This window comes from Mesoplodon mirus, assembly GCF_964341445.2.
Source record: "Mesoplodon mirus genome assembly, chromosome: X".
In the NCBI taxonomy this organism is placed as follows: Eukaryota; Metazoa; Chordata; class Mammalia; order Artiodactyla; family Ziphiidae; genus Mesoplodon; species Mesoplodon mirus.
Window position 1 is genome coordinate 44,548,319 of NC_138981.1, and position 13,377 is coordinate 44,561,695.

At 50.4% G+C, this 13,377-nt stretch overlaps 1 protein-coding gene across 7 annotated transcripts; it reads left to right on the plus strand.

The window, feature by feature from the left end:
* Positions 1-922: 922 nt before the first annotated feature.
* On the plus strand, positions 923-9,408 carry FTSJ1 (FtsJ RNA 2'-O-methyltransferase 1). Of its 7 annotated transcripts, XM_082609441.1 has the most exons (13): positions 923-1,187; positions 2,739-2,908; positions 3,184-3,253; positions 3,352-3,442; positions 3,785-3,863; positions 5,508-5,560; positions 5,646-5,699; positions 5,786-5,888; positions 5,991-6,074; positions 6,775-6,878; positions 6,968-7,165; positions 7,382-7,423; positions 8,843-9,408. In XM_082609441.1, exons 1-12 carry the CDS (start codon positions 928-930, stop codon positions 7,412-7,414), a joined length of 1,299 nt encoding a protein of 432 aa, XP_082465567.1. In that variant the 5' UTR covers positions 923-927; the 3' UTR covers positions 7,415-7,423; positions 8,843-9,408. The 7 variants fall into 7 exon arrangements, with proteins under 7 accessions (XP_082465567.1, XP_082465565.1, XP_082465566.1 ...); XM_082609439.1 differs by lacking the exon at positions 8,843-9,408 and having other exon boundaries at positions 6,968-7,477; XM_082609440.1 differs by lacking the exon at positions 8,843-9,408 and having other exon boundaries at positions 6,781-6,878; positions 6,968-7,477.
* The last annotated feature ends 3,969 nt before the right edge of the window (positions 9,409-13,377 follow it).

Genomic DNA, 13,377 nt, shown 5'->3' on the forward strand with positions numbered 1-13,377 from the left:
TTCATTATTTCTATGCTCCTGAGATCATTTATCCCTATTTTAATTGTACTGTAGAAAGAGGAAACACACGAGTTGGATAGGCAGCTCTGTGACCAGAGCTGTGTATTAACACAATGGTGCACTAGTGCATCTCTTCCAGACTCTGTGCTCCGTGACTACACCTTGGTAAGTTGAAATTTGACAAGGTGATAGTATGTAAACCATGGAAACTGGCAAATGTTAGAAATCAGGGCTTCCTCTCCCTCTCCACCTAAAGAGCTGATTGTTAACCATTTACCAGCACACTACTGAGAGCACTCAGAAGAGTGCCTGGCACATGGTAAACGCTATAACAAATGTTTCCATTACTGTATTTGCTTGTGCACTGGGTCGAGATGCAGTCTTTTTTTCTAGGTCCGAGTTAAAAGTGTTTGAAGAACACAGAATTACAGACAGTGTGCGGAACTACACCTATTTAATCCTGCCAATGACTCTCTGTGGAGTCTGAACTACTTGTTATCCGCATTTTACAGAAGGAGAAACCGCAGTTCTGAGACGGTAACAGTCAGAAGGCGCTATCAGTTAGCGGAAGTGGGATTTGAATTTGCAGCCGAGCAGCTTCCGCGCGCTCGCGCACTTAATTAACGCACTCTCCTTCCTCTCAAATTCGTACCCCAGAGGCGATTGCACTTCGCGGCGCGCGAAAAATAAATAGGTGCCGCCGCGCGCGCTGTATCTTGGGAAATGTAGTCCACAGGCTCAAGGAATACTATTGTACAAGAAGGGAGGGGCGGAGAGTACGTCGATTTTCGCCTTGTAACAAAAGAACAAAGTTAGTTCTCGTGCCTCGCGACGTTTCGGCCATGCTGTGCGCGACTTCGGCAGCTTTACTCGCGCCCGTTGCATGCTGGGAACAGCAGTTCGCCCGACCGGCTACGTCGGCGCGAGATGCCGGAACTCACGTGGTACGTTCAGGTCGGGTCCCCGCTTCGCGCGAGCCACCGCGTTCCATCGCGTTCCACCGCGTTCCACGATGACAGGCTTTCCACGCTCCGGTCGCCCTTAGGCATGCGCGACAGACATTCGGATCAACTAAGAATACAAGCTGAAGCCCTACGACTTCTCACCGGTTTGCGCTCTCGCCGAGGCTCGGGCTGCTTGCGGACCGGCCTCCTTCGTTCCGCTTCTCCCCACTCCGAAAGTTTAAGGTAGGCCCTGGGGCGCGGAGGACTTGGGTCCCGGCCAAGACGGTTGAGGCATGCCTGCGCTGTCCCGCCGGTGAGGGAAGGAGGCAAGTTCGCCCTCGGCGCTGCAGCTGCGTAGTCCGGGCAGCTGGCACCAGGTAGGCTCCAGACCCAAGGTTTGTCTGGAGAAGGGGACCACTCATGCGGGATGGTCTGGGGGTGGGCGGGGGGCGCAGAGGTCCAAATACCGGCGGAGCCGGTCTTGTGGTCCCAGTGGGGACTTGGGCTTTCAGGTAATGATGAGGAGGGACCGGCGGTGTAGCCAGAGGGCTGTTAATGGGTGGGTGTGGAGGTTTGGTGGGCTGCGTGGGTGTAATAGAGGTCTGGTGGGAGTGTTATTGGGGAATCGGTGAGGGCTAAAAGGCGTGTTTTAGTCGATGTGTTCAAGGGGGCCAATGGAATGTGTTCGTTAATTAATGAGGGGATAGTAGAGTGGGCAAGTAGAAGATAATGGTAGGCAGGTAGGAGTGTGATCCTTGAGGGACTGATGGAGGTATGATATTCAACGGGTTAATAAAGAGTGGTGGGGCATAGTGATTGAAAGGATAATGGTGCGGCTGTGGAGGGAATAATAGAGGCCGGTAAAAGTCATGATCAAGGAACTAATGGGAGTAGTGATCAAAGAAGAGAGAATGAGAGGCTGAAGGAGTGTTGTAATCAAAAGGTTTTAGTGGGTGATGATGGTATGATCATTGAAGAATTAATAGGAGCAGAGTGAGCAAAGAGGGGGTAATAGTAAGCTGTTGGGTGGGATCATCAAGTGATTGTTGGGTGGGGAGAAAGGTGGGCAGTGAGGGGAGAATGTGGAACTGATGTATGATTATCACGGATTAATGTGAATGTGTGGTAGTGAAGGGTTACAGGGGGCTAGTGGTGTGATCTATGAAGGATCAGTTGGAGGGCCAGGTTAATGGGGACTGATAAATCATAGTAATTGAGAGCTCGATGGGGAACTAATAGGCCATGATTCTCCAGGCATTAATGGGGGGGCGGTGATAACGATGTAGTAATAAGGGAATTATTGGGGGCCTGATCACTTCGGGGAGAGAGATTAAGGAGGTGGGGAGTGCAGTGAGGTATTATGAGGATAATGGGTTGAAAGCAAGGGATTAATGGGGGGCTAGTAGGGCTGTATGACTCTAGGGGCAATGAGGAGAGCTGGGAAGACAGTGAGATGTTATTGGGGGTAAGGTGGGCAGAGAAGGGTTGATAGTGGGGTTTAATATGTGGTGTGTGAGTGACAGCAGTGGGAGGTGGACACGGTCAGTAATGGGTCATCTGTGAGATAAGGATTGGGTTTGTGGGATCTTTGGGGGGGATCTGTGGGGTTAGTGATGGAGCCTGAGAGCTCAGTGGTAGGGTCCTTCAGGCTCAGTGAGGTCATTGGGGTCAGTGACTGGGCTCCAGCCTTCCCACCTGTTGAGTGAGCTGTCACATGGGTCAGATGAGCCCGGTTTAGTTTTTGTGGTTCTCGCTGCCCTGCAGAGGTAGGTGATGGCCCACTTACTGATATAGGGCGGCGTCAGCTTACTGTTGGCAGGTCCCTGGGCAAACAGTGTGTGAGATGGGACGGACGTCAAAGGACAAGCGGGATGTCTACTACCGCCTAGCCAAGGAGAATGGCTGGCGTGCCCGCAGTGCCTTCAAGCTGCTACAACTTGACGAGGAATTCCAACTCTTCCAAGGTCCCCACTTGGCGGGCGAGTCACTGGGGGATGGGGTGGGCGAAGGGAATAGACAAGTGGGCTAGGTCTACAGAGCTCCCTGTGGTAGATGGGCTGACTTGGAGGGTCTGTGGGGCAGGGGCCAGGCAGGAAGATGGGCAGGTACGCAAAAGGAGCTGGGCATCTAGGCAGCAGATAGATACGGGTGCTCCCCAGGGGAAAGGGGTGAACTTTGCAGGGTCCCAGGTTGGAGAGGTGGGTGCAGCTGACCACTACACCTTCCTGTGTGAGCTCAGGTGTGACACGGGCAGTTGACCTGTGCGCGGCCCCGGGCAGCTGGAGCCAGGTGCTGAGCCAGAAGATTGGGTGAGTGTGGAGTCCCAGATGGGAGGGTGGGAGGGCAGGTTAGATGGAGGGTGGACCAGGAGTGATAACTGGGCTGACATGGACCGTGTTGTCCACAGGGGCCAGGGGTCCGGCCACGTGGTGGCCGTGGACCTTCAGGCTATGGCTCCACTACCAGGTGTGTTACAGATCCAGGGGGATATCACCCAGGTGAGAGCATGGCTTGGGGTGTTGGGGTGTATCCTGGGCAAAGGCCCCCCAACCTGGGGGCTACGGCAAGTGGAAGAGAGAAAGAGAAAGACAAACAGACTGAGAAAGACAGAGATAGAGTAACGGAGAGAACCCAAGAGAGTGTAACAGCAGAGAAACAGAGCCAGCCTGTCGTCATCACAGAGAGAAAGCAAAAAATAATCCCAGAGATGGAGCCCGGTCTTAGGCAAAGCCTGAGAATTTGGCTGACCCAGGGGCTGCGGGCCAGGGCCAAGGGCAGGTGGGGTTAGAGGGCTGTGGAGGGGGTGCCTTGGGGCCACTCATCCTCCCTCTTTTCCATAGCTGTCCACTGCCAAGGAGATCATCCAGCACTTTGAGGGCTGCCCCGCGGACCTAGTGGTGTGCGACGGGGCTCCTGATGGTAAACAGCAGGGATTGGGAGGCCAGGCGGGGGCCCTATGTGTGTCTTTCTCTGTATGTCCCGCCTCTGTTGGCTTCTTTTACTGCCTCTTCTCTCCACTGTCAGCTGTTCTTACATCTAGCAACTTCTCCCTACCTCTGTTTCCTCTTCTCTGCCTCTGTCTTCTCCCTCCCCGTACTCTACCATTTGGGTTTTGTCCACCCTTTTATCTTCTTATTGCTCATCTCTCTGCAACTGTCCAATTCCAACTTAGTGTTCACTCTTTTTCTTTTTTTTTTTTCAGTTAGTTAGCCATCCATCCATTCAGCACATTTACTGAGCACCTGTTGTGTGTCAGGCACTGTTGTACATGTTGGGAAAATACTTGTGAATAAAATTTTACCTACTCTGACCTTATAGAGCTGGTGTTCTAGTGGGAACAGGCAGAAGAGGAACAAGTGATTGAGCTATGTAGCCTGTCAAAAGGTGATAGGGGGCTCCCCTGGTGGCGCAGTGGTTGAGAGTCTGCCTGCCGATGCAGGGGACACGGGTTTGTGCCCCGGTCCGGGAAGATCCCACATGCCGCGGAGCGGCTGGGCCCGTGAGCCATGGCCACTGAGCCTGAGCGTCCGGAGCCTGTGCTCCGCAACAGGAGAGGCCACAATAGTGAGAGGCCCACGTACCGCAAAAAAAAAAAAAAAAAAAAAAAAGGTGATAGGTACCATGGGGATGTCAATGAAAAGGAGAGGGAAGAGGGGGGTACCTGTAGGAATTTTAAATTAAGTTGGGAAGGCCTCATTGGCTTTAGCACAAAAACCTAAAGGAGTCAAGGGAATGGGCCAGGGGCACATCTGGAGGAAGAACAATCCAGGTAAAGGAATTGGCCTATGCAAAGGCCCTGAGGTAGGAGGGCGCTTGGCATGTATGAGGAATAGCGAGATCAGTGTGGCTGGATCGGAGTGAGTGAGCAGGAGAGTTGTAGGAGGTGAGAACAGATCCTTGTGTGGATCTTTCTGGACCACAGTGGTGACTTTGGCTTCTTCACTGAGATAAGAGCGTGGGGAAAACCATGAGAGGGTTGTGAGCAGAGGAGGGCCGTGCCTGACTTGGGTTGTGACAGGATCCCTCTGGCTGCTGTGAGCAGTGTGAGGGGTGAGACCTGGGGAGGAGAGGCCGCTGCAGTCGTCCAGGTGGAGTTGAGAAGATTTGCTAACGGCTTAAATGTGGGTGTGAGGAGAGAGTGGTGGGTGGGTGTGTGTCAAGGGTAACTCAAAGATTTTGGGCTTGAACAACTGGAAGGATCAGATGAGATGGGAAAGACGATGGGAGGAGCAGGTTTGGGCAGGAAGATCGGGAGTTTGTTTTTGGATGTATTGAGTCTGAGATGTTCGTTCTGATCTGAGTCTGGAGTTAAGAGGAACAGTCTGGACTGGAGGTAGAAATGATGTTAACAATATTCTCGCCTGAGGTGGTTTTGAGAATAAAAATGAGTGCCTAAGGGTTAGGAGCTCAGAGTACGCATCTAGTTGGCAGATAGTATTTGCGTGCAGAACCTTAGCAGTAAGAGAGCCTAGGAAATGTTTTTAGCACTCTAACCTCTCTTGGAGGTTAGAACAGGAGCATAGCTAGACTGGATGGCCCCCTAACGCTGTTCTCTTGATGCAGTAACCGGCCTCCATGATGTTGATGAGTATATGCAGGCCCAGCTCCTCCTAGCCGTGAGTAACCCTGGCTGCCCCTGCCTCAGTTTGGTCCCCTCCTGGCTGTCTCCACCTCAGCCTTAGCCATCTGTCCTGCCCACAGGCTCTGAACATTGCTACACATGTCTTGAAGCCAGGGGGCTGCTTTGTGGCCAAGGTAAGGCTCGGGGAACCTGGTAGGGGGTAGAGAGGGGTCTCCAAAGGTCATCCTCATGCCTCCATCTCTGCCTCCCCACCCTGCAGATCTTCCGAGGCCGGGATGTGACACTGATCTACAGTCAGCTGCGTGTCTTCTTCTCCACCGTGCTCTGTGCCAAGCCCAAGAGCAGCCGGAACTCCAGCATTGGTCAGTGGGGTGGAGGGGCCAGGCTGGGGGGTGCACATCTCAGGGACCCATCCGCACAGGGTGGTGGTGGCAGTCGACCCTCACTCCACCTTATCCCCACAGAGGCCTTTGCTGTCTGTAAGGGTTATGACCCCCCTGAGGGCTTCCTGCCGGACCTGACCAAACCCCTGCTGGACCACTCTTACGGTGAGAGCCGGAGCCCTGGGCCCCATCCCTGGGGAGAGTCTGTCCACCAATGGAATTTATGTCCCAGGAGGGCCCCCAGCCCCACCCCCTGGTGGAAACTCTGCCCCTTAGTGGAATTCTGTCCCAAAAGGATCCTCAGCCCCACCCTCTGGAAATGCCACCCCTGTATGGATATTTTGTCCCAGGAGGATCTTTAGCCCAGTGGCCTAGTGGTAGCTCTTGGACCTGGTGAAAATTCTGTCACTGGAGGATCCTGAGTCCTACCCCAAGGGGAGACTCCACTTGCCTGCGGAGATTCTAGACTAAGAAGACTCAGTCACACCCCCAGGTGGAAACCACACCCCTGTGTGGGAATTTCATCCTGTGAGGGCCTTCAGACTGGCCCCTAGAGGGAAAAAGCACAGAGCGGCTCTTGTGGCAGGCACACTTGAGTGAGACCAAGTCCAGACAGTATATGGCAGGTGGACATAAGTGCAGTCGGAGAAAAGTGGGTTGGGGGGGTGTGTTTTAGAACAGGTGATCATGGAGGGCTTCCCTCAGGAAGTGATCTGAACCAGATGAAGGATTTCTGGTAAAGGAGGGTAAGAGTAGCTGGTGGATACGTTGGGGAGGCCTCGGTACCCATCCTGGGTGCAGCCTGAGTCACGACTGTTCCCAGACACCCCAGCCCTGTCCTGCCTCATCTCTCCCTGCTTGTCAGATCCAGATTTCAACCAATTAGATGGTCCCACCCGCATCATTGTACCATTTGTGACCTGTGGGGACCTGAGCGCCTATGATTCGGACCGCAGTTACCCACTGGATGTAAGCACCCAGCCAACAGTGGGTGGATGGGGGGTGCTGTCCTAGGTTCCCAGGTCCTCACCACCCCCTGCCGATATGTGTCCCTGCAGCTAGAGGACGGCTCAGAATACAAGTATACTCCGCCCACGCAGCCCCCCATCTCACCACCGTACCAGGAGGCCTGCACCTTGAAGAAGAAGGGGCGGCTGGCCAAGGAGATCCGCCCCCAGGGCTGCCCCATCAGCACAGTGGACACGTTGCCCCAGTCCCTGGCCGCCCCACAGCGCCACACCCTGCTGGCCTCTGAGGTCTGGAAACATGGGCCCAGAGCCCTTAACGCCCTTTCTCTGTGCCCGCAGTGACCCCCTCCTTGTGTGCCTCCTTCTTCCCCAAATCACGTGGTTTCTGGGACAAACTTCTCTTCCCTGCCTCCCAATAGCTATAAAAATCAATGGGTAAAACCAAGTACAGTGAACGGAAAGGCTTAGCCAAGTATCTGAGTCCCTTCTTTTTTTCTTGGGTAGGTGGAAGACAGTGAAATGAACTGTTCGCCTTGAGATGTTAAGGTAAATTTGCCTTTTTGTCTAAGAATTTGAGTAAATGGCACCTTTAAGAAAAAACTGAGTAAAATTTCACCTTTGAAATTTTTACATCAACTGGTAAGATTTCAGTCAGCAAACCCTTACTAAAACACCTGATCTTATGTGCCAGGAACTGCTTTAAGGATTTTACATACTGAGGCACTCGGTAAACATTTATTGAGTACATGCTGTGTGCTGGGCATTTTTCTAGGTTTGAAGATAGAGCAGGGAACAACACAGACAAATATCCTGGCCCTCAGAACTTCTAGTTTGGGAAAGAGGTGATAAGCAATAACACAGTATAAATGCAGGAGTTTCCACCCACACATACACAAACTATTTATCTTGATCTCTATATATATGTACACACACACACACACATATATAAAATGTAAAAGTAATATGGGATATGAAGAAATTTTTAAAGCGGGCTAAAGAGGTCAAGAATTCTAGGGGGTGGCAGCTTGCAGTTTTTAAAAAGGTTATCATGGAAGGTCTCACTGAGGTAATGTTTGAGCAGAGACCTGAAGAAGATGAAGGAGGGAATCCTGTGTTTATCTAGGGGAAGAGCATTCCAGGGAGAGGAAATAGCAAATACAAACGCCCTGAGGTGGAACCCTGACTGGTATGTGAGGGAGCAGTGAGGAGCCAGTTTGCCTGGACCAGCCTGGGCTAAACCTATCAGTGCTGGAGGGCTTCGCATCCTCAGGATACCACATTAGAGGACACCCCTGTCTGGCAATGGCTTTGCAGGTTATTCAGACCAAGTCTTCCATTAAAATAAGAAGTAAAAAAGACATCTTTAAAAAAATGAAATGGCAAATCACAATGGGAAGAGAGATTTATAATCCCTGTATATAGTATCCTCGATATTTAAAAAACTGCTATAAATCAGTAAGGAAAAGAAAATATGAGAATGGCCAGTAAGCACATCGTCAGGGAAATGCAGGCTAGAACTAAAAAGATTGACAATACTAAGCGTCGGGAAGGATGTGCAACAATTGGAACTCTTGAATACACCCATGGCAGCATATAATGGTGTAGCCACTGGAAAATTGTTAGGCATTATCTGCTAAAGCTGCATGTGTGCCAGTTCCACTCCTAAGAAATGAGTACTAGAATGTTCCTAGCCAGCGCTATTTGTAGTACCCCCAGACTAGACACAGCCCAAATATCCATCAGCTGTAGTATGGATCGTTAAATCCTGGTTTATTCGCAGTGGAGAACTACACATCAAAGAATGAACGTTATATGTTTTATGCATTTTTCTGTGTGTTATGGTTCACAATGAAAGTCAAGGAAAAAACTTCAAAAAAAATGTTAGTAGCTGAGCAAACAATGATTATAGTAGAAGACAGTGGGGAAACATTTTGGTTTAAAACTTCCTTTTACTTTGACCTTTAGTTAGCTGGCAATCTGATAAGGACTCGGAAGCTGTTTGCTGTCAGGAAAACCAGAACTTGAGTTGATGAACTTGTTTTCAAATATCTCATCAACCGGTCCTGAACATACAAGCTCCGAGTGGGAACCTGCAGCAACCACCAGGAACACAGCGAGGAAAGAAACATCACGGAATGTCCGTCTGCACTGCAGAGGGGATTCTTGAGTGGGGTCTTGCCTCTTCTCTAAGTCTTTCCAGCCGTGTCCTGATTATGTCCAGAATTTACCCTGAGAGTGGGGGTTCTTAACCTGGGTAGAAGTCAGGGTTATGTGTGGATTTGATGGGGGGAAATATTACATCTTTATTTTCACTAATATAACTGAAATTTTAGCTATACTCCCAGATCTGAATGCTGGCGTCAAATCACAATAGTAAAAACAGTGCCTGCAACTTCCACCAATACAGATCACAGTTACTTTTTTATGTTATGTTACAGTCGTTGCAGGCATCTTGAAATATTGTTCATATTGGTCACTACTTTGAATAAGATCTTGAAATTTGATGTATTAATAAAAAAATTCATATAGCATCCCAATGTTGTTTCATTTTAACATGGTAACTATTTTTCTAGTTTTATTGAAATATAATTGATATAATGTGTAAGTTGAAAGTATATAACATAATGATTTGATATATGTGTATATTGCAAGATGACTACCGCGGGTTTAATTGACATCTATCACCTCACATAGTTACAGTTTTTTTTCTTGTGATGGGAAGTTTTAAGATTTGCTCTCTTAGCAACTTTCAAATATACAATATAGTATTGCTAAGTATAGTCACTATGCTGTATATTATATCCCCAGAACTTATTTATAACTAGAAGTGTTGTACCTTTTGACCACCTTCACCCAGTTTTAGATTCCACATATAAGTGAGGTCACACAGTATTTGTGTTTCTCTGACTAATTTCATTTAGCATAATACCCTCAAGGTCTGTCCACGTAGTCACAAATGGCAGGTTTCCTTTTTTTATGGCTGAATAATATTCTATCATATGCACATACCGCATTTTCTTTATTCATTCATCTGTCGACCCCTAGGTTGTTTCCATATCTTGGCTATTATAGATAATACTGCAATGGACATTGGGGTGCAGATAGCTCTTAGAGGCAGTGAGTCCATCTCCTTTGTATATATACCCAGAAGTATATATTTGGGATACGGGGAATGCTGGATCATATGGTAGTTCTATTTAATTTTTTGAGGAACCTCCATGCTGTTTATTTAGTTTCCATAATCCTGTGTATTTGAGTGTGTGTGTGTGTGTGTGTGTGTGTATGCACATGCACACACATGCTTTCAAAAATATTCTATGAAGGAGTCCACAGACTTGATCAGATCAGATGCCAAAGGGTTCCCCACAACAAATTTTTTTTTTTTTAGCTGTGCTGCATGGCTTGTGGGATCTCAGTTCCCTGATCAGAGATTGAACCCGCACCACGGCAGTGAAAGCCCAGAATCCTAACCACTAGGCCACCAGGGAACTCCCCAGAACAAATTTTTTACATTAAGAACCCCTCTCTTAAAGGAATATCAGAAAGTCTGCCATGACTGCCATCCTGAATTTCTATATTTTAGCAAACAGGAGCTGACAAACACCAGCTACATGGGCAGACCCGGTTTCTGCAGCTTACTTGCTTATCTTTAGAAAATCACTGTTCTTTGTCCACACACCAGCCATTGACCTCAGGACTACCGACATCCCAGTCTGTGATCCCAGGTGTTTTCTATACTTCTGACTTTGTGACCCTGGGAGTGTCCATACTGAGTCTAACCCCAGGGGGCCCACACCACAGCTTGTTAACCCAGGAGTCTTATCACCCACGTCAGTATGACCACAGGAATGTCCACACCCCAGTCTGTGTGACTCCAGGAATGTAAAACAGAAGTATCCACACAAAAGGTGGTGTGTCCACACCCATCACCGTGTAAATTCAGCAGTGTCCACACTAGAGTCAGTGACGCCCCAGGAGTGTGGACAGCCCAGTTTGTATAGTCCCAGGAGTATCCACGTCTCAATTGCCAGGAGCGTAAACACGCCAGCCTTTGGGACCCGGTGGGCATACTCACCTCGGGCTGTGTGTCCCTGGTGTCCACCCCCATCTGTGTAACGTCAGAAGTATACACCGAAAGTCTCTCTGACGGGACCACTGTCTAATTCCCAGTCTGTGCAAGCCAGTGGAGTCCACACCTGCAAGTGTGTGGCCGAGGAGGGGCCCACCCGGCCTAGGCCTGCTCTCTGAGCTCGGGAGTGCCCACTCTCCACCTGCGTGTCCCTAGTCTTGCGACTCCAGGAGTGTCCACGCCCCTCAGTGTGACCCCAGGATTTTCCACGCCAAAGTCCGTTTGTCCCCAGAGGTGCATCCGTCCCAGCCCGTGTGTCCCCAGTGGGGTACTTACTTTAGTCTCGGTGACTCCTGGAGTGTTTCCACCCCAGTCTGTGATGACAGGAATATTTATTCTCCAGTCTCTGTGACCCCAGGCTTTCCGCAGCACAGCCTGTGTTACCCCCAAAGTGTACATGCCCTGGTCAGATGACCGCAGGTTTGTCAATTGCTTAGACTGTGTAACAACAATGGGTGTCCATTCCCCTGTCGCTGTAACCCCCAGGGTTACCACACCTCAGTCATTGTCGCCCCCCAAGGGTGTCTACAGTGTAGTCTGTGTCACCACAGGAGGGTATACACTCCAGTCTGTGTGACACCTGGAGTATTCAAAACATAGTCTGTGACCCCATAAGTGCGCATATCCCAAAGCTTCTGACCGCAGCGTTGTAAAAACTCCAGTCTATTTGACCACAGAGGTGCCCACTGCAAAGTATGTCAGTCAGCGGCAGTGCCCACCTCCCAGTCTGGGTGACTTCACCAGTGGCATATGTCAGGTTTTGTCACCATAGAAATGTCCAACCCTCTGTCTGACCCCAGGAGTCTCCAGACGCCAATGTGTGTCCTGAGGGAAGCACACCCCTACACCCCAGTCTGTCACTGTTGGCTTTCCACCTGCCAGTCAGCGTCCCCTAGGAGTGATCATTCCTCAGTGCTTGAAACACCAGGAGTGTCCACACCCCAGTGTATGTAACCCCAGGAGGACCCACAGTCAGCCTGTGTTTCTCCAGAAGGGTCTACACAATAGTCTGCATGACCCCAGGATGATCAACTTTCTGTGTGACCATAGGAGTGGCCACCACCCAGTCCATGTGTCCCTAGGATGGTACACCCTTGGCTGTGTGATCAATGAAGTCTCTATGCTCTGGGATCTGTGACCACCAGGGTGTCACTCCCCAGCCTGCAACTCCAGAGCTTTCTACCCGGGGTGGGAGCGAGGAGTGTCCCCACCTCAGTCTCTGTGGCCCCACAGGCTCATTTACTACGTCATCCCTGTCACCCTAGGAGTAGCTGAACTCCAGTCTGCGTGATGCCACAAGCGTCCACATCCCAAACAAGGTGAGCAGAGGGGTGTCTATACTTGAGCGCGTGTGACCATAAACGTGTTCTCCCCTTGTCTTTGTGACCCCAGATGCATCCGGTGGGTTTTACCCTGGCTGTGTCCACATCCCAGTGCTTGACTACAGAAACGTCCACAGCCCAGCCTTTGTGACCCCCAGGAGTGTCCACCCCACAGGCAGAGTCCAGAAGTGGCAACGGCTTAGTCTGTGTGACTTTGGGAGGTTCCACAGCACAGTCTGAGTGGCACCGTGAGTGTGCCCATCTCAAACTGTGTGATCACAGAGGTGTCCACACTCCAGTCTCCGTGGCCCAGGAATGTCCACACCTGAGTTTCTGTGACAGAAGCAATGTCCAATCTCGAGTGTATGTGACCCAGTATTGTCCAAACCCCACAGTTGCTGGCACAGCATGTCTATACCCAGTGCCTGTGGCCTCAGGAGGGTATGCTCCCATCAGGGTGACCACAGGAGTATGAAGGTCCCATGCCTGTGACTGCTAGTGGGTCTACACTCCAGTCTGGGTGACCCAGGGGAGGATACCCCCCATCTGTGTGACCAAAGGAGTCTCCATGCTCCAGTGTCTGGGACCACAGGGGCATTGGTCACCCATTCAGTGTGACTAGAGGAATGCCCACACCAAATTTGGTGTGATCACACCACTGTCCACCCCCATCTGCCTGTCCTGAGAGGCATCTTTGCTACGGTTGGTGTGATCCCAGCAGAGGGCACACTGCAAGCAGCATGACTACAGAGGCCTCCTTCTGGATAAACACAGGCTGACTGTGGGTCCTCCTGGTGTTACATACACTGGGGCGTGGACACTCCTGCCTATGATACTCCAGCAGTGTCCACGCCACAGTCCTTTGACTACAGTGGCTCCCCAGTGTATGTGTCCTCAGTCATGTCATTGTCCCAGTCTGTGGTCCAGACCCCAAAGTTTGTGACTCTGATGGTGTCCAAAGTTGAACCTGTGTGAGAAGGTACCAGATCATAGTCCATGTGACTCTAGGAGTGTCCACCCACCAATCTGTAGGAATCTAGGAGAACACA

Bases quoted from the DNA above. Each gene is read 5' to 3' on its own strand.
- FTSJ1 (XM_082609439.1), top strand. From the start codon at position 928: ATGCCGGAACTCACGTGGTACGTTCAGGTCGGGTCCCCGCTTCGCGCG. The intron at 1,188-2,738 runs GTAGGCCCTGGG...TTACTGATATAG, and splicing joins CCCCACTCCGAAAGTTTAAG to GGCGGCGTCAGCTTACTGTT. The intron at 6,075-6,774 runs GTGAGAGCCGGA...CCTGCTTGTCAG, and splicing joins CCTGCTGGACCACTCTTACG to ATCCAGATTTCAACCAATTA.